This window comes from Ursus maritimus, unplaced genomic scaffold, assembly GCF_017311325.1.
Source record: "Ursus maritimus isolate PB19 unplaced genomic scaffold, ASM1731132v1 scaffold_9, whole genome shotgun sequence".
Lineage (NCBI taxonomy): Eukaryota > Metazoa > Chordata > Mammalia > Carnivora > Ursidae > Ursus > Ursus maritimus.
Window position 1 is genome coordinate 61,348,908 of NW_024427107.1, and position 19,254 is coordinate 61,368,161.

The 19,254-nt window shown below is 44.4% G+C and overlaps 1 protein-coding gene across 3 annotated transcripts in view; it reads left to right on the forward strand.

Moving 5' to 3' along the window:
* DEPTOR (DEP domain containing MTOR interacting protein) overlaps positions 1-19,254 on the forward strand; it is a 136,262-nt gene that overhangs the window by 31,416 nt on the left and 85,592 nt on the right. For all 3 annotated transcript variants that reach the window (XM_040625796.1, XM_040625797.1, XM_040625795.1), the window contains exons 2-3: positions 15,217-15,395; positions 16,438-16,561. In XM_040625796.1, the coding sequence (XP_040481730.1) occupies positions 15,217-15,395; positions 16,438-16,561 (303 nt within the window). The remainder of the gene's footprint in view (positions 1-15,216; positions 15,396-16,437; positions 16,562-19,254) is intronic.

Here is a 19,254-nt window from a genome sequence, read left to right on the forward strand (position 1 = left end):
GGGTCAACTGAGACACCAGGTGGAGAAAGGAGTCATCCTCCCACAGACAGCAGGCTGCTGAACCAGTGTCCCTTCTGACTTGCCAATCAATAATAGCACGTTACAGAAACAGGCAGGAAGAGGCCATGGGTCCAAGGAGGAGGTGTTAGTTCATTTATTTATTTCTCTGAGTTTTGTTGGTATTAGCTCCCACAGACATGTTTATTAGAGGAAGTATGGTGTGGTGGTTATGTAGTTCTTAGTTGTAATAAGATCTTGTGTTTGAGTCATGCTGGTCTCTATTTATAACTGTAATTTAAAAACAAACAGGCGAACAAACTGTGGGTCCTTAGAGCAGAGATACATTTTTCAAACTCATTAATTAGGGCAATATTTATATTGCACTAGTAACAGAGATTGTTTATTACAATTCAGGTTTCCTGTTTATTAGGATCACTAGTAGGAAATATCTTCACTTTTACAGGGCAACCCTCTGTCACAGAGAGAGGACTGGTCCCAGGGTTCTGTATGTGCTCACTCGTGCACCGGCTCTGTGACTACTGACTTCGTGTCACATCTGGATTCAAATTTTGGCTCTTTTCTCTCTTAGCAGCATGAGTTTGGGAAATTACCCATTCTCTCTGAGTCTCTATTTCCTCCTCCATAAAATGCAGTTGACAATATGTACTTCAAAGGTTTTATGATGATTAAATAGTGATGTGTATTAGTTTGCTGGGGCTGCCATAACAAATACTACCAACTGTGTGGCTTCAACAGCAGTAATTTGTTTTCCCACAGTTCTGGAGGCTGTAAGTCCAAGATCAAGGTGCCTACACGGTTGGATTCCTCTGGGGTGTCTCTTTTTGTTTGCAGATGGCTGCCCTCTCGCTACCTGTTCAAATGGTCCTCCCCCTGTGCACATTTGGATCCCTGGTGTCTCTTTACATTCTTATAAGGACAGGAGCCATACTGGATTAGGGCCCCATTCTAATGGCCTTATTTTAATTTAATCACCATTTAAATACCCTATCTCTAAATACAGTTACATTTTTCGGGTTAGAACTTCAACACATGACTTTGGGGGGGACACGATTCAGTCCATAACACAATGTTGATAAGGTACTTAATAAACATGACATTGCTTCTCCTTACCCCTAGTTTAGGGGTTGGCCTAGATTAGCAGATCTCAAAGTGTGGCCATGGGTCCCTGAGGGTTTACAAGCTTCTTTCAGGGCATTTGTGAGATCAAAACAATTTTCACAATAATACTAAGACTAAGGCATTATTTGCCCATTTTTTAGTGCTGACTTTTGCACTGATGGTGTGAAAGCGATGGTGGGTAAAACCACGGCCCCTTGTCACAAATCAAAGCAGTGGCACCAAACTTTACTTGTAGTCATTGTACTTTTCAACACCATGCATTCACAGTAAAAACAATCATCAATTTCACTTAAAGATATCCTTTTTCTTTTTTTAAAGATTTTATTTATTTATTTGACAGAGAGAGACAGCAAGAGAAGGAACACAATCAAGGGGGGTGTGAGAGGGAGAAGTAGCCCGATGCAGGGCTCTATCCCAGAACACTGGGATCACGCCCTGAGCCGAAGGCAGACGCTCAACCGCTGTGCCACCCAGGTGCCCCCGAGATTGGATTTTTTTGAGCCACGTTTCTGTTTTAGCTTTCTCTCCTATCATCCCATCCTCCAATTCACTAATTTGTTCTGCCTCATTCACCCTGGCCATCAGAACATCTAGTTTCGACTGCATTTGATTCATAGCATTTTTAATTTCTGCCAGATTCGCTCTCATTTCTGCCCTTAGAGATTCTATATTCTCATTAACATTTTCGTTAATACTTTTTTCAAGTCTACACATCATCTTGACCATTGTTACTCTGAATTCCATTTCTGATAATTTGGTTATATCCATATCCATTAGTTCTGTGGCAGAACTAATGTCTTTTCTTTGCTGGGGGGGATTTCTCCTTCTTGTCATTCTGATGAGGAGAGGTTGCGGGGTTGTCCAGAGCCCAAATTATTGACCGGGACCCAGGCCGTGCGCCCTTGTTTTATAGGGATCTTAGGGATGTGGGCTTCTTGATTTTTCAGCCTGCCTTCTGGGGGAGGGGCCTGCCGCGCCGATACTCAGGCAACCCTGTTTGGGTAGAGTCTCTGTGTCCCCTGCAAGCGGGTATGGGGATGGGCACACTGTGAGCCGGTATTTCCAGGCTTTTGTTCTCTGGCGGTTTGCTGTGCCTCTTCTGAGAGTCAGAGCAGCAGCGGTCGAATCTCAGCCTGTGTCTCAGAACAGAGGGATTGCGGCCCGTTCTCCACTGATGTTCTGGCCACTTTAACTCTGTTACTGTTGGTGCTGCTCAACCCTGCAGCGTCCTGGGATGTGCGCCCCACACCCTGCGTCCCAGCCCTCACTTCCAGGGCCGGCGTGTCTCTGTCTGTGTTTCTAACACCACCAGCCGCCAGCCGCCCCCGCGCGCTCTGGAGCTCCCGGTCTCAGTCTGGATCCAGTGAGCACACCGGAGCTCCGTTTCAGTCTGGTGGCGTGCGTTCCCGGCTCAAGGTCTCAGTCTGCTCTCGCGGGTGCCGGTCCACGAGTCCGCCCGCTCCCCCGTGCAGGTGGCTACCGCTTCCGGGCGCCCGAATGCAGCGGCTCCCTCCCCCTTCCGTTTATCTTCCGATATCTGTGTGCGGTTTCACGGCTCCCCACTTCGTACCTCAATACTCAGCGCTGGAGATGTTCATTTGTAGAGATCCAGATGTATCTTCCTGCGTCTCAGGCTGATTCCGTGGATGTTCAGGCTGGTCTGGTACCTATCCAGCTCGACTCAGGGGACCGGCTGAAAAAGGGGTCCCCTACTCCTCCGCCATCTTAACTCCCAGACTGTAATTCTGATTTTTTAATTGATTTCTTTTTTGAGAGATCAATATATACGCTACAGCTTTCAAAAAGTACAAGGAGGTTGTAGTAGGCAGCTATTGGGCCCCTCTTTTTTTTTCTAAGTAGGCTCCACACCCAGCTACTCATGACCCTGAGATCAAGACCTGAGCTGAGATCAAGAGTCGGATGCTTAGTCAACTGAGCCACCCAGGCGCCCGGGTGTGGGCTGTTTCTGAAGGAAGAGTCATTGAACGTTACTTATCTGGGGGAAACCAAACACACACATATGTGGTCCAAATATTCTTTCATATTAATAGAAAGGAAATAGCAGAAATGCTTTGAAGTACTGCTGAGTATTTGCAACCTGGATGGCTACATAGCCACTAAAGGGCCCAAGACTAGAGATGCAAGTTTTGCATTCTGTACTGTGCTGATGTGTCTTTCTGTCTAGCTGAAAACAAAGATGGGAACCCAGACCCTTATACGGAGTATCATTTACCATTAGCCCTGTCCCAGATGCTCTGGGACATATGCAAGAGAGATGAAATAGTTCTATAAGCATAGAATTTGTAGTGTAGTTGAAGAGCATTAATGCAAATAAGAAGAAAATAATAATATATGGATAAACAGGAGCCTGTAGAAAATAGATCATAGTGGAGTCAGGGAAATGAGATCGGATCTGGTTAGATGAGAGAAGACATCATGGAGGAAGGTGGAGTTGAGCTAGACTTTACTGGATGGATAGGAAAAACGACGGAGCATATTCTGCAAAAGAAATAGGATACATATAGGGACAGAGGCAGAAATGAAGGTGATACATGTGGGCTAAAACAGAGGAAATAAAGGGAGAGGAAAATAATTGGATAGATGCAGCTTTAACATATTATGGAGACGTTGGTGTGTGTGTGTGTGTGTGCGCGCGCGCACACGCGCGCACCCTACATACATAGAATACAACATTTTCATTTTGAAGAGATGACGCTGGTTTCAGTTACATGGTCTTGAACTACAAAAACTAGTTTACCCTGAGCAATTGTTCCAGCTATGCCTGGTATGCAGTTGGGGCTCAATAAATGTATATTGGATGAGAAATCTTTTAGAAGCCCCTTAGCTGAAAGCAGCCTTCACAATAGCTGCAGATATCCCTGATAACACTTTTTAAAAAAAGATTTATTTATTCGTGAGAGTGAGCGAGCACGTGTGAGTGGGGGGAGGGGCGGAGGGGGAGAGAGAGCATCTATTTTTTTTTTTAAGATTCTAGTTATTTATTTGAGAGAGAGAGGCAGAGAGAGCAGGAGCAAGGGAGAAGGGCAGAGAGAGAGAGGGAAAAGCAGGCTCCCCCCTGAGCAGGGATCCCAACGCGGGACTCCATCCCAGGACCCTGGGATCATGACCTGAGCCAAAAGTGGACGCTTAACGACTGAGCCACCCAGGCGCCCTGAGAGAGAGAGCATCTTAAGCAGACTCCCCGCTCAGCGCAGAGCCCGATGCAGGGCTCAGTCTCACTACCCTGAGATCATGACCTTAGCTGAAATCAAGCATCAGACGCTTAACTGACAGAGCCCCCCCAGGCACCCCCTCCCCTGATAACACTTTTGAGGCACTCGAAGTACTTTGAAACCCAGAGAAATGTTGTATTCTCATGTCCTAGACCTGCACGCCCAAAGCCTCTGGCACTCCGACAGCTTCGGCGTCTGTCCCGTGAGCTGAATATAGGTGACTGTGACCCTAGACGCTGTGTGTAGAGCCCGCTTAGCACAAGATTCACTTTGATATGTTCACCCTTGTTTGGAAGCTCAGAGGAAATGAAATTGCTGTTCTGTGCTCCCGGGCCGTGTGGTTTGCGGTAACTCTTTTTAGTACAAAATGTGCCCCGAACGGCCTGTTCTATTTTGATGTTGCGAGTGAGGATTTACCCTGGGGGCTCTTCAGGGTGTCCATAAAAAACAGAGAAGTTAGAGTTGAAAGAGATTTTTAGAAATCATCTCATTGGTTTCCTCACGTTTCTGATTAGGAAGCTCAGATCCTAATTCGGTTAAGAGTCCTCCCCGCCGGGGCCACATTACCTGGACAGAAACGGCACACGCTACAGGTGGCCTGACTCCTCCCCGGGCCAGCACAGTACTTGGCATCTGTTCCTCCCCCCAGCCTGTGAGGACTGTGAGGTCTGCTTCCTGAGTCTGGCTTCCGCTTTGAGCATCCTTCCCACCAGCCAGACCAGTTCTTTCCTCTTCTTCCTTCAAAGTCGTCATGCAGCTTCCTACTTACACTTCCTCTCAATCAAAATGGGAAGAGATACCATGCCACCATTGAGACTGGCTGCTTAACCGGTTCCTTTTAATATGAGTCAGCTTGTCACCTGCTCCTCAGCCAAAGACCTGTCTTAAAAAAAGAAAAAGGCTTTTATGCCTTTGTATTGGATGAACAGCTGTGCTCCTCGTTAGGGAGGAAGGAGCATCAGTGGGCAGGAGGGGAGACATTTAAAGGAAGAAGGGACCCTAAGAATCACACCATAGGTTGAACTGGGAGCTTGTTCACTTCTCAGCCTTTTATGGGTTTTTGGCAAGATGTGGGCTGTAGACTCATGGGTTCCCGATTCCCTGGGGGGGACACTCCAGTGCCTGGAAACAGACTCCCTGCGAGTATGTCCCACCTGGCCCACACGGGGCCCTGGAAGGCTGCTGGCTCAGGGCTCACCTCACGGTCACTCTCCCCCTGCCTCCTCCCCTTACTCTCTTCTTTGGATTCCGCAACACAATGTTGGCTCTATTTCACTCCACCCCAGGTGCTTTGCAAAGTGTGCTCCCTGAAGAACAGCATTAGTGTCACCTGGACCTTTGTTAGAAACGCAGATTCTTGGGGCGCCTGGGTGGCGCAGTCAGTGAAGTGTCTGCCTTCGGCTCAGGTCATGATCCAGGGGTCCTGGGATCCAGCCCCACATTGGGCTCCCTGCTCAGCGGGGAGTCTGCTGCATCCTCTCCCTCTCACCCTCCCCCCTGCTCATGCTCTCACTCTCTGTCTCTCAAATGAGTAAATAAAAAAACCTGAAAAAATGCAGATTCTTGGGCCCACCTCCAGACCTACTGAATTACAAACTTAGCAGGTGGGGGCCAGCGCTCTGTGGTTACCAAGCCCTCCGGTGATGTCAGTGAAGGCTTTCTTTGAGCACCACTGCCCTCACCTTCTCTAACCTGAATCTCTCAATCTCTGTTATCTGCCCCCGCCCCCAGTCCACAGAGCACCTGGCTGGTATTCTGTCGATTCCACTCGGGGGTCCAGTGAACAATATTTAGTTATTATTTCATGATCTTTGTACTTCATCTCTCTCTCTCTCTCTCTCTCTCTCTCTCTCTCTGTGTATGTATAAAATAGGCCCTGAGACGGTTTCTTCTCTGAGAAGTTTTCAGTTTCCAACACTAAATGTGCTGTTGGAATGCAGTGTCTTTCTCAAGAGGGCATACAGGCTGGGTGTGACAACAGGTGACTTGAGAGGCTGTCACAGACAGAGTCTAGGCCAGCTCGCCCATCAGTGGACCACTCCTCAGGAAAGGGCTAGAGTGGCATCAGTCACTGTTTCCAGGCCGTCCCACAGTGGAGTTCAGCAGAGTCTGGTTCAAGTCAGGAGGCCAAAGTTGACATTCCAGTGGGTTGAACGTGGGCAAGTCACCTAACTTCTAAGTATCAGCTTTCCCATCTGCCCAACAGTGATGTCAGGGAGGGCTTGGACTGGATAGCCTGAAGGTTGTTTCCTGTTAAAACAAGTCAGTTAGTTATCAGTTTGGTTGAGGCCACAGAAAGGGTGAGATTAGTTCTAGTAGACCTCACGGGTAGGGAGGCCTCCGTGTGTTTTAAGGGAGTGACTGAGCGCTCTCTCACGTTTGGTTTCCTCTGTGTTTACCTGCCACCCCACATGCGGAGCTCTTTCTCGTCCTTGAATGAAGAACAGTTAAGTCTAGCTTAACTAGACTTAGATAAAATCGCTAATTCACCCCAGTTGTTCCCTGATTCACTCCCAGAGATATTAAGCAAATGTAATGCAAAAGCCTGCACCCATACTGGAAAACAATGGTCAGCAACTTGAGGACTGCCTGGATTTGTTCTAAAAAGTAACTGAAATACATACTTAGTGGCTTCTTGAGGGTGCTTTTGGCGAAATCTGATGATGAAATATATCACATAATAGTAATAATAACAGCAATAAGGATTGGCGTTTACTGAGAGCTTATTAAGCACTTTACATAGAGTTTTCTCATTTAATCCTCACAGTATGAGACATGCATTATTATGCCCATTTTATAGATGAGAAAGTTGAGGTACTGAGAAGTTGAATGCTTTGTCCAAAGTTACACAGCGAATAATGGATGGAGCTTGGATTTGAACCCCAGTCTGTCTGGCTCCACAGCTCTGCTCTGAATGAAGGACAAATCGTGAATGAGGAGAGCAGGAAGTTCATTTGCTGACTAATGCACCAGAGTCCCTATTCCTACCTGAAAGCTATACTTTCTTATCCCCCACACGCTGCTACCTATTCCGTGGACTCAGTAACCAGTACCGGTCCTGTGAGTCACTCTGTGTGCTCAGTGAGTTCCATGGACCATTCTGGGCTTGTTTCTTCACATGTAAAATGGCAGTTAGAGGCCTGATACGACTGGGTGTGGTGTAAACAAATAATGACCTATTTGAAAAAAAAAGTCTTGGAGCTTCTTGGAAAGGCGCTTTGCAGGCAGGAAGAACTTCTGACTTATCAGAGAAAGAGATCAGAGCTGGGGATGTTGATGCAGTTGCTCTTTGTTCCTTTAGAACAGGAGACCTCATAGGAAAAAGCCTAGGAGGAAGAACTCAGTGAAAATCTCAGGTCTAATGAGGTAAGGAAGACCGACATAGGGACCTTCCCGTCTTGACCCTGTATTTACCTCTTATCTCCCAGATGAGATGAAAGATTTAAAAGGGCCTCGTGAGCTCTTAGGCACATGTCATTAAAAGGGTTTGTTGTAGGTCCCCTATGAACTGATGCCTACTCTCTGGGATGGTGTAAATCACCAGCTCCATTTCCTGCCCCCCCAGCACCCCAGGAGTGGCATCTTAATTATACAACACTGGCTCAATACAGACATGAAGACAGTGTGATAACTTCTTTTGTGGGCACTTCTGTGAGCCCCATTTGTATTTATATTGGTAGCAGTATCTGTAGGATATATAAATTGCGTAAGTTTTCACCTTTCCATGACACTTGGCGTTTTCTCTTCCTTAGTCTACATGAGCATAAAATAGGCAGAAGACAGATGCTTCTGGCATTTAAAATGTGGTGTTATGGAACGCTTTCTAAACGTAGAAATCAGAAGATCTGGGTTCAATTCTGACTGCTCCTGATCAAATTGTGACTTGAGCATGTCCCTTTAATTTTTCTGAACTTGCTTCCTTATCTGTCAAATGAATATGACAGTGCCTTCCTAATCACAGGAATATCATTAGGCTCAGCTCTGATAGGGTATGGCTCTGTTCAAATGTGAAATAACTGTTATTGTTTCTGCTAATACGCCATCGTCAAGATCTCAAATATAGTGCATGATATGTAGGACTTGGAATCAAACATGCTTCCCTCATGGGTGTGCTTCCCATCTCAGTTGTGTGGTGACAAGACACACAGCTTAGAGGACTGTGCTTGCACTGATCTGACATGTGGCCTGGAAGGGCTCTGGGTAGAACTGATGGCTCTCCCTTTGTTCCTGATTCTCAGAGCCTTGCAAAGGGGTCTTGCTGGTGGAACATTTGCCATCACTGTCATTGAAGGTGGTCACTGCACCTTTCTGCATAGTGTGCATGCAGTGTGTGTGTGTGTGTGTGTGTGTGTGTGTGTGTGTGATCTGACACCAACTCCTTCTGGCTCTCCAGAATCACGTGTACTCTATTGGCATTAACCTGTTTTATGCTCTTTCCTTCCTATCACTGTGTGTATTTTTTCTGTTGTTATGATCAGGTTGGGAGAATTCAAGCATCTTCCTGAAGCAAAAGTACCTGAAATGTGTATTATGATCCTATTTCACATAGAAATGTACATAAACAGCCATGCATGTGTATATAGGAGATTTTTGCAAGAATACATAAGCAACTACTAACATTGGCTTCTTTTGAAAAGTGGGGGTCAAGGAAAATTTTGAATATACCCCAAAGTAAATATAGGCGTAACCCCCATGCAGCTGTCTTCTGGCTTCGACAGTTACCAATTCATGATCTGTACCCAGCTTCGTGTTAGACCTATTTGAGTTTCTTTTTATCTACCACGAGCACGTATTATTTGCATCATTTAAACAAACTGAGGGCTTCAGAGGGGAGGGGGGTGGGGAATGGGATAGGCTGGTGATGGGTAGTGAGGAGGGCACGTATTGCATGGTGCACTGGGTGTTATACGCAACTAATGAATCATCGAACTTTACATCAGAAACCAGGGATGTACTGTATGGTGACTAACATAATATAATAAAAAATATTATTATAATAAAAAAATAAAATTTTAATCGTAAAGTCAATTCAACACTAAAAGAAAATGCAGTAGGTTAGATTTCATTTATTCCTGTCTTTTTTTCTCACCCCTTTTAGACTCAGGTCCTTTCAGGGGTAGGTGATCAAGAGTCATCTCTCTGAGTTCTCTGATCCCCGAGGACAGATATTGACTGAACATCTGGGAAAGACAACAGCTTGGTTGACAGCACATCCATGTCAGTGCTGTTGCCCAATCACGAGGCTCACACTGTCAGCCCTACTGTTTGGCTTGCTGTGTTTTTTAATTAAACTGTTTACTTTGGCTGAGATTTATGACGCTGTTTTTAAATGAGAATATGTGCTTTCTGTCCCCCCTTTGTTCCCTGGGCCCCACAACCTGTGCAGTTCTCTGCAAGCTATTTTTCGAAAAACAATTTCTGCATTTCTTATCAGATGGAGGGTAATTTTGCAGGGATTATTAACACCCTGCTCTCAGTAATGTTTGTTCTCCTAGGGCTAGAAGAGGAAATTGTCTGATGTAAGCCCAGCAGCTGGTTAGCTGGACAGGAATAGAATATGACAAAATCACCTTGAATCTAAAGCCTGTGAACCAACTGTCTGAGATGAAGGACGGGAAGGTGGTTTTCATATTTAAATTCCTTAGCCAGTGGTATTGAAAATGCAGCTAAAATAGAAATGGTTATTTTCCCCAGTGGTTCAGTGTGGATCGATTTGGACTGTTAGTCAGTAGACTGTTCTGCCCTATGCCTTCTTGGTACTGAGTGCATTGTATGAACTAATTGATTTTTCACACCAATGAGAACCTGTCCCCTACTATGTGCTAGGCACTAGAATTACACCAACAAAGAAGCAACTCTCCCTAAGTATCCTGTTCCTCATCTAACTGTCCCACAGTGGGATGAATGTTTCACTCATGGCGCTAAAGCAGCACAGGAGAGAGGAAAGAAGGTGCTCTGGCTTTCGAAGGCTGGGGGAACATTCACAGAGGAGGTGCCTTTTACGCTGAAGAGCAGAGATGATGTTTTGAATTATTTAAGGCAGAAGGAGGGTCTCTGTCTTGAGCAGAGGCATGGGAGGTGATGGCACGCGCAGGGCATGGGAAGAGTCCAGTGTGTCCAGACTTCGAGGCGGGTGCGTCTGTGGTCGGGAGATGAGACACAGGTGAGGAAGTTTGGAAGGCCTCCTTAGAGCCCGAGGAGGTGTGCTTCTTTTGGATTCAGAGAATCGAGGCTTCTTCAGGCCCCTGAAGGGATTGGTACTGTTCTGTTATTATTAAGACGGGCATCGCGTGGGAGAAGAACTGGAAAACCTGAGGAACCAAGGCACTCCAGGGACAGTCCTCTCTTGCTGTCCCTCATTTGCCACCTCTTTCTCCTCACCTCCCAGCTTCGCTGTGCTGGCCTCCCCACTCCCCTCTCGTTCCTGGTCGGCCAGTTGCCTCAGCGTCTTCTAGTGTTGGGGATTGTTCACCTTTGGTCTAGGAATTCCATGGAAATAGTCTTGGAAATACGGAGGGTGTACGTGGGAGAACCGAATGGGAGAACCAGGAAATACCCCAGACTTGGCAGCCTTTTAGCCAGAACAGCCCACATTGCTCTGTTTTACACATTGACATTGAGGTGAGTTCCATTTGAACAAAGTATTCCGTGTCACAAATCGAGTTTGAAAACTTCAGCTCTAGTTTAAATCTTGGAGGGAGCCATTCTGCTTGGCTTTCACTGATTATGTCACTTGAGTTGGGTAAGATCTCGTGCCTCTGATCTCACTGAATAGCCTATAGGCATGTATGTGCGGGGGCTGCCATAAGTCAAGGGCTCTTTCAGCCAGGCTCTGCGCCACACAGAAAGAAAACAGGCCCAGGGTTGTGAACCCTGCCAGGGTTGGGTAAGGTGTGAAAGGCAGTTTTAAATCGAAGGGGATGTTGGCCATGGCAGACAATGTGACTGACCTGTCCTGGCAGCATGCCATGTTTGAAGTGTGGCTTCTAGCCCCTTGCTCAGCATTTTGTAGAGTCTTTCTATTCCATGAGGGGCTTAGCTACTCAAAATGTCCATTTTTCCCTAAGACATTGAAATATTCCTATCTCTATTCCCTTTGTGGAAAGCTCCATGCATATTGGCATATTAATGAAAACCTATAAGGGGTAAGTTTAGTTCAAGTAAAAGGAAATTTTTTTTTTTTTTAAAACACCCATGCACATGCAACAGGGATTAAAACTTTGAAATTGATTACCCTGGAATGGAAAGCATAAATAGTTTTATAAAAAGACTTAAATAAATTCCACCGTAATAGATGGTTACTAAGTTGTGGGATGGGGATTCCTATTAGGTTAATGAGAAGCCTCCTTACCCTTTTGAAAATGGCATCATTTCTTAGTGTCCTTGGACATTCATTTGTTCAGCAAATATTAAGTGACCACAGTGCTACGCAGAAACACTTGGTTATGTGTTTGCAGTGTGAAGAATTTTATCTTTTTATTGGGATAGGTTTTCGGGGTTGTACAATTAAAAAAAATTTTTTTAAAGATTTATTTATTTATTTGAAAGAGAGAAGGAGTGGTGGGGCGGAGCAGAAGGAGAGAGAGAGAGAGAAAAGCAGACTCCCTTCTGAGCAGGAAGCCCGATGTGGGGCTCGATCCCAGGACCCTGATATCATGACCTGAGCTGAAGGCAGACACCTAACCCACTGAGCCACCCAGGTGCCCCCAAGGATGCACAATTTTAATGGTCATTTTTAGAAATCTGTATTTCTAACTATGAAATAAAGAAAGATGCTATCACCATTATTGAACATTTTTAATTGCAGTAATGTGTCTAAAATGATCAGTAAATCCTGGAACCAGAGTTCTTTCCCCTCCATCAGATGACTGCTCAGTTTTCTAAACATGGAAATATACCAGGCCCTGGTGGGGCTGAAGGAACAGAGTCTTCTCCCCTCCGTGTAGGGTGGGAATCGGTGGGAATCAAGAATGTTCAAGAAATAGCACCACACTTGGGTTCATGAAAGGATAGTAACTGAAAGGTTCTATTCTGTAGTATTTAAAGATAAACATTACCTAATAATTTTTTTTAAGTTGGAAAGTTTATAGGAGCTGAAACTCCTCTTTTGGCTCATAACATATTCCTCCTCCACCAAATTATATGGTAGCTTGTTCCATGTTTCAATTTCTAAATAAATTGGTCTTCATTATTCTTGGATTGCTGACAGACATCACGTCTAAGAATTAATGTTTCGCATTCTGCCACTTTGAGCATGTTAAACAAATTACTTAGTGTCATTGTCACTGAATTAATTAGAAGGATTCATGTGAGAGTTTAGCACGCCTGTGTGAACGTGTTTTTTTATTAGGCTTTGTTTATTTTTTATTAATAATTACAACTCTACATTGGCCTTGTGGTTTTAACATTACCTGCGTCAGGGAGCGGCCATGAGGATTGATATCAATAAAGCCGTGAAAAGAGTGCCTAGCACATAGTAAGGGCTCAAAATGCTCGCTTTATCTTTATTAGTGAACTTTGTGACCATGTGATGAGGTCATCACCATGGGTATAATTATCCCCATTTTATCAGGGAGGATTCTGGCGCTCAGAAGTTTGATCGTCTGGAATTACTGGCAGTGTCAGGACGAGGGCCAAGTGTTCTTATTCCTAGTCTTGTGTTCCCGATTGCCCTCATAACGGACATTTTAGGGTTTAGCATTTTGATACATGAACTTGGGGGAGGGAATGCAACATTCAGGCCATAGACATTAAGTCAGCAGAGGTGAAAGTGCTTAGTATAATACTGGGCATAGAGTAGGAATGCAATGAACGTGGTTTTTTCCTTTCTATGCAGTTTACAGGTGTTAGGATTTTCATTTCTCTCCTCCTCTCCCTTCTCCCTGCTGACGTCCCAGCTGAGCATTTTGTCTGCAGACTACTTAGGTGCCTCCAGGCCTTAGCACTTCCTGGTTGTCTTGGTCAGCTCAGGCCGCCATTACAAAGTATCACAGACGGAGTGGCTTGAACAACAGAAATTTACTTTCCCACAGTTCTGGGGGGCTAGAAATCTGAGATCAAGCTGTTGGCAGGGTTGGTTTGTCCGAGGCCTAGTTCCTAGGCTTGTAGGTGGCCACCATTTACATGTGTCTTCATGGTCTTTTCTCTGTACAGGAGTGTGTCCTAATCTCCACTCCTTATAAGGACACTAGTCATATTGGATTAGGGCCACCCTCACGACCTTAATTTAATATAATTACCCTTTAAAAGACCCTATCTCCAAATACAGTCACATTCTGAAGTACCAGGGGTTAGGGCCTCAACATATGAATTTGAGGGGAACACACTTCAGCCTATAACAGCAGTCTAGCAAGAAAGAGCTCTAAGCTTCAGAGCCCCAGCCCAGTATGCTCCCAACTTATACTCACAACCCCTGGGATATCAAAACCCCTTAAATTTCATCAAGTGAATTCTGTTCAAAAAGCAGGCAAGAGTATAGTCTAGTTCCTTCCTTAGAAAGTAGAAGAAAGGAGGCTGGGACCTGTGTTGTGCCAGGCACTGTGCTGGGTGCCAATGCTTAATAGACATTATGTCGCCCAGTCTCAACATGGCCACGGACTGGGTGAGCATAATTGCCTCCATTTTACAGAGGAAAAAATAAACAGTAAGCCTCTGGCCTCGCACACACAGTTACTGTGTGATTTACTCGTATGGCACTCTCATTTCCGAACAATGTTGAGAATATGAGGTTAGGAGCGTAGGACCATGTGGACAAAGCAGGAAGAAAGCTGACCTCGTGTTTCACCCAATTCAAACCCTTGAGAATTAAAAAGTACATGCAGGCTGATAAAAGAAGGGAAACCAAATGGAAAAAAAAATTCTTTTTAAAGACAGGTTTAAGACTCCTTTGGAAAAAAGTCACCGAGTCCCGAAAGGAGTAAGGGAAAGCTCTCTGTCAACCACTTTTCTCCACGCTAATCCAAAAGCCTGTAAATAAATCGTGCTTGTCCCACAGCTTTAATCTCTCTCTCCCAGATATTTTGCTTCTCCCTCCCTGGCTAGAGGCAGCCCGATGTGGCAGTTGGGAAGTCAGACTCTGAGGTGAGACCATCAGGTGCAAATTTAATTTTCATCACTTGTTAGCTGTGTGGCAAGTCACTTAAGCTCTTTGAGGTTCTCTCTGCTGTAAAAAAAGAAAAAGTCTAGATGGTAATAATAACTTTTGATGAGGCTGTTGTGAACATCTATGGAATGTGCTCCGATCAGCACTTGGAACCTAGTAAGTCTCACCGAAGGATTAGCTGTTGCCCCTTAGAAAGCAGGACGGGCAAAGGCCAGGATCTTTGTGCTGTTTTCTGACGTAGGTCTCTAATGCCTGGAAATACCTAACGGACAGGTGGTAGACACTCATTCATATCTGTTACATAAATGCACGAATGCCGATGTGGTGGACCCTGAGTAATCTGTGAGGAAGAGGAAGTTCCTGGAGTCGGCAAGTTTTTAAGAGTTTTTGCTTGTTGTTCGGGTGAAGCCATAAGCCTACCGATGGAGGGATCAAGTGAAGGCATTCCCCAGAGCAGGGGCGAGAAAGCTTTTCTCAGTCTCCCAAGTGGCAGGAGGGCTCTAGCTTATCCAGGGTTGTTTTCCCCTCCCATTGACATGTATCATCTTTGGATCTGAGGGTAGAATTGTTTTCTGGGGCCTCTGGGCTCTGAGCATGTGGCAAGCCCCTACTGACCTGCAGGCATGTGAATGGCACTCTGATACATTCAGAGCACTGCACTTCGTCCTGAGCTCTGGGATTGGCTTGATGATTTGTGTTGTCATTAAAATTCCTAAAGCGATTGCCAAATTTTCTTTCCAGGCTCAGGCTGCATGAAGAAAAGGTTATTAAAGATAGGCGACATCATCTCAAAACCTACCCAAACTGCTTTGTCGCAAAAGAGCTGATTGACTGGCTGATTGAGCACAAAGAGGCTTCCGACCGAGAGACAGCAGTCAAACTGATGCAGAAGTTGGCAGACCGGGGCATCATTCATCACGGTGAGCGAGGCGGCCACCGGCAGTCGAGGGGACTTGAGAGGAAACGAAGGACCATGTCTTCTATTCTAGCTGTGAACCCACCCATTTAAGAAAGAAAACGCTTGGTCTCCTGTGCGTCTCTCCCAGTGATATTCCCCTCCTTCCTCCAAGAGGCATTTGGGTTTATTTCCATTTGCTTCTTCATACTTTCTCCTTTCTATATAGGCATCTCGTAGCAAGGTATCATATTGCTGTCAGTGCTTTACACCACTATAAAACTGCATGTTTATTCTTTTACAACTTGATCAACACACGGTGAGATTCATCCGTGTTGATGGCGTATCTCTTGTTTGCTCATTTCCACTGCTATGCATGCCACATAAAATTACGCCGTGGTACGTTTACCCATTCTCCTGCTGATGGGCATTTAAGAGGTTTCGAAGTTTTTCTGTTACTCTCGATGGTTCCATGAACACATCTCCTTGAAATCTCTCACCCTGACCAAGACCTTCCACATGCTGTTGTCCTTTTGGGCTGGAATGTCCTTTCTCTTCACTCTAGCCCATTTTCCAGCCATTCTTCAGGTCTCTGCCTACATGCAAGCTCTTCAGAGAAATGTCCGTTCCCTGCAGCTAGCTAACTGGGGTTACTTGTTACTCCTTCTTTGGTCTCGCACTGCAGCATCCCCTCACCTCTTTCGTTGCCCCCTCGTACCATATGTTAATTACATGTTGACATTTCTCTTTATCTCACTAGACGTCACATTCTTTGAGGCTGATGCCTGCCCCAGTATGCTCAAGAAGAATTTGTGGCATGCATGATGCATTGAATTGGGTGACCCTTTTACTAGATAATGATGGTGATGGTGATGATAATAGCTAATATCACTGAGCACTTGCTCTATTCCCGGTACTATGCTAAATACATGTACTAAAGCATAGAATAGTGTGCTTCAGAAATTAGGTAATAAAACAAGTCTTAATTAGCCTCTCACATCATTTGAGGAATTAAATAAGATTGTTTTTTTTTTTTCTTATTTGCCTCTCTGTGTATATTGTTTCAGTGTGTGACGAGCATAAGGAGTTCAAGGACGTCAAACTCTTCTATCGCTTTAGAAAAGATGACGGCACCTTCCCGCTGGACAATGAAGTGAAGGCCTTCATGAGGGGACAGAGGCTGTATGAGAAGTATGTCGTGCATGAAATTCCCCACTGTGATCTTAACTTGTGGAGAGAAGCAGGGCTATTTCAGTCTTTTATCATTCTGACTTCAGCCCGGCTCTTCCATGTGGGATGGTTACATAAGTGTTCCTTTTAATAGGGGAAAACTCGATCACTCATTTGCTTTTCTGTTTGCCAGAAATCAAGTTGATTTCATAAGATTCTTAATAAAGTATTTATTTAAATAGAAAATATTTCAATATTTTTTTTCTATATTGGAGTCGATTTAACAGAACTCCAGAAATATAAACAAAAAAGGTTGGAGCTTGATGTTTGCCCTCAAGTAAGGCAGTTGCCTATTTTCTCTTTTGAATACTATTGTATAAATTGGAGGTTTAGTCTTGTGAGTGGCCGGAGAGACAGTTCAAGTACAGGGGAAGTTCAAGTTCAGGTCAAGAGATGAGTAGTGAGAGAACTTCAGATAGCAGGAGGGTCTAAGTGGAATAATGTCTCCGTTCTTTGGAGAGAGAAATGCATCGTAGCCCAGGAGTATTCTGTTGCTGGGTCTCAGATCTCCCCAGTGGTCTGTCTCTGAGCTGATCGGCTGTTCCTATCCTCTCTTTCCCATCCCACCTCTCTCGTTCTTTTTTTCCAGGGCAGCCCTTAGGGAAAGGAGTGCAGGGGCAAACACCCTCTCCTTAACTCTGGCTTCCTTTCAAGGCTCGAGGGAGTTGAAAATAGGTATTCATCACACAAAAGAGCCTACTCTGTGATGAGTGGGTTGGTGCATGGGGAGGTGGGTCTCGGGGGTCAGATTAAGGAACGTGGTGGTTAAGAGCCGGGTAAGTTTGATTCTAACCCTGTCACCTCACCTCTGTCAACCTCAGTGTCCTCTTTTATGACCTAGCAGTGGTGATGGTACTACCTCCTAGGTGTTTAGTGCTGTTGTGGGAATTAAGAGAATAAAGGTGTCAAGTACTTAAATATTTAGCTTAGTGACTGTGGTATGTTGTCAGACCCCAGAGATGATAGCCATTTCAGGTATTAGTCTGATAGTGATGACCACCTGGAGCTGGTATTGTCCAACCACTTAATGCCCCGTATGTGCTACTTCTCCCATCTGTTGCTTTCTAAACTGAAGTGTAGAAAATCCCTCATCTCCCAGACTCACATGGATTTGAATGGAGGGGATCCATCAACACCTCCTTTTGTATATCTGAGTGTGTGTATGTTTTGTTGCTATTTTCTTTCTTTTTTCTTTTTATATTTATTTATTTTTATTTAAATTCAATTAATTAATATATAATGTCTTATAAGTTTCAAAAGTAGATGTCAGTGATTCATCAGTCTTATATAACAGCATGTGCCCTCCTTAATGCCCAACCCCCAGTTCCCCCATCCCCTTCCCCCCTTCCCCCCCAGCAACCCTCAGTTTGTTTCCTATGATTAAAAGTCTACTGTTGCTGTTGTTTTCTTTTACTTTCTTAGCTCCTTCTGGAAAATTCTAGCAGGTGTTAGATATTTAGATCACCAAGACAGTCCTTTCAAACAATAAGATTCTATGTTGTCAAAAACATGCATGTCATTTCCATGGATCGATATTGCTGTCTTTTTTCTGGGTGCAGTTGGCTTTCCAGTCATTAGTGTTCAGTATCTCAATTTCCAAGTAAACTTATTTCTCCAAACTGCTTGTGAAATTAGTACTAGGAAAAGTAATTTAATCGGTACTTAACCTTGCATGAACTAGCTGCCACATCGCAGTCTTGGCCCCTACACTTGGTTGCTGGAACATCCTTGGAACAAACTTCAGGGCCTTTGGAATGATGGCTCAGTTTACCTACTTGAACCAGCATTGTTTAATATATATATATATACAATTATATATATTATATAATAGATTACAGTAATGAAATCAATGTTTTCTTCAAAATGTAGTGTATCTTAAAATGTGACACGGAGATTGTAAATATCCTGGTATGGAGTTTTCTGTAAAATTGACTGAAAATATTCCAGGTAGACATTGGAGAAGGAGAGTAAAGTGATTTTTCTTCAAGATGAATCTACCCATGGATTTAGGGACTAAAGGACATAGGGAACATAATCAATGATATTGTAACAAAAAAAAAAGAGATAAATCTATATGGTATTATGTAAAATGTGATAACAACAGTATCTTTTATTTGTAAATTAAGCTCCTCAAAGCACTTCCACTAGATAATTTTATCTGAATTCTCTCAGTAGACTAAGACTAGTAAATAATTAAATAATAGTGTAGTAAATAACAATATAAAATACAATATAAAATAGATGGGATAGGACATTACCACCCTGCTTCTCAGAAGGAGCATCTGGGACCTGAGGTCATTTCTGTGTGATGGCGATACAGCATGAGAGGGTAGCAGGTGTGTAAGCTGCTGCTGCCCACACCCCGCCACCCGCTCGAGGGGGCTGGCTGGATTGTCAATATATCCTTTGCGCTCTCCTCTTGCTTGTTTGTTCTGTGTTATTAATAGAACTTTGTGAAACCAGGTGGTTTCTGTCTGGGGTTTTGCTGAACCAGGCTGATTTGGGGGCACCTGGCTTTCTAACCTGTAGAGGTATTTCTCAGTCTGCTAGGTTGTGGACAAAGCTGTATTTCAACACTAAAATTCAGTGACTCTTCCACCTCTTAGGATCCACGTTGCTCCTGGTAATTTAATTCAGAGGTACTGAAACGAATA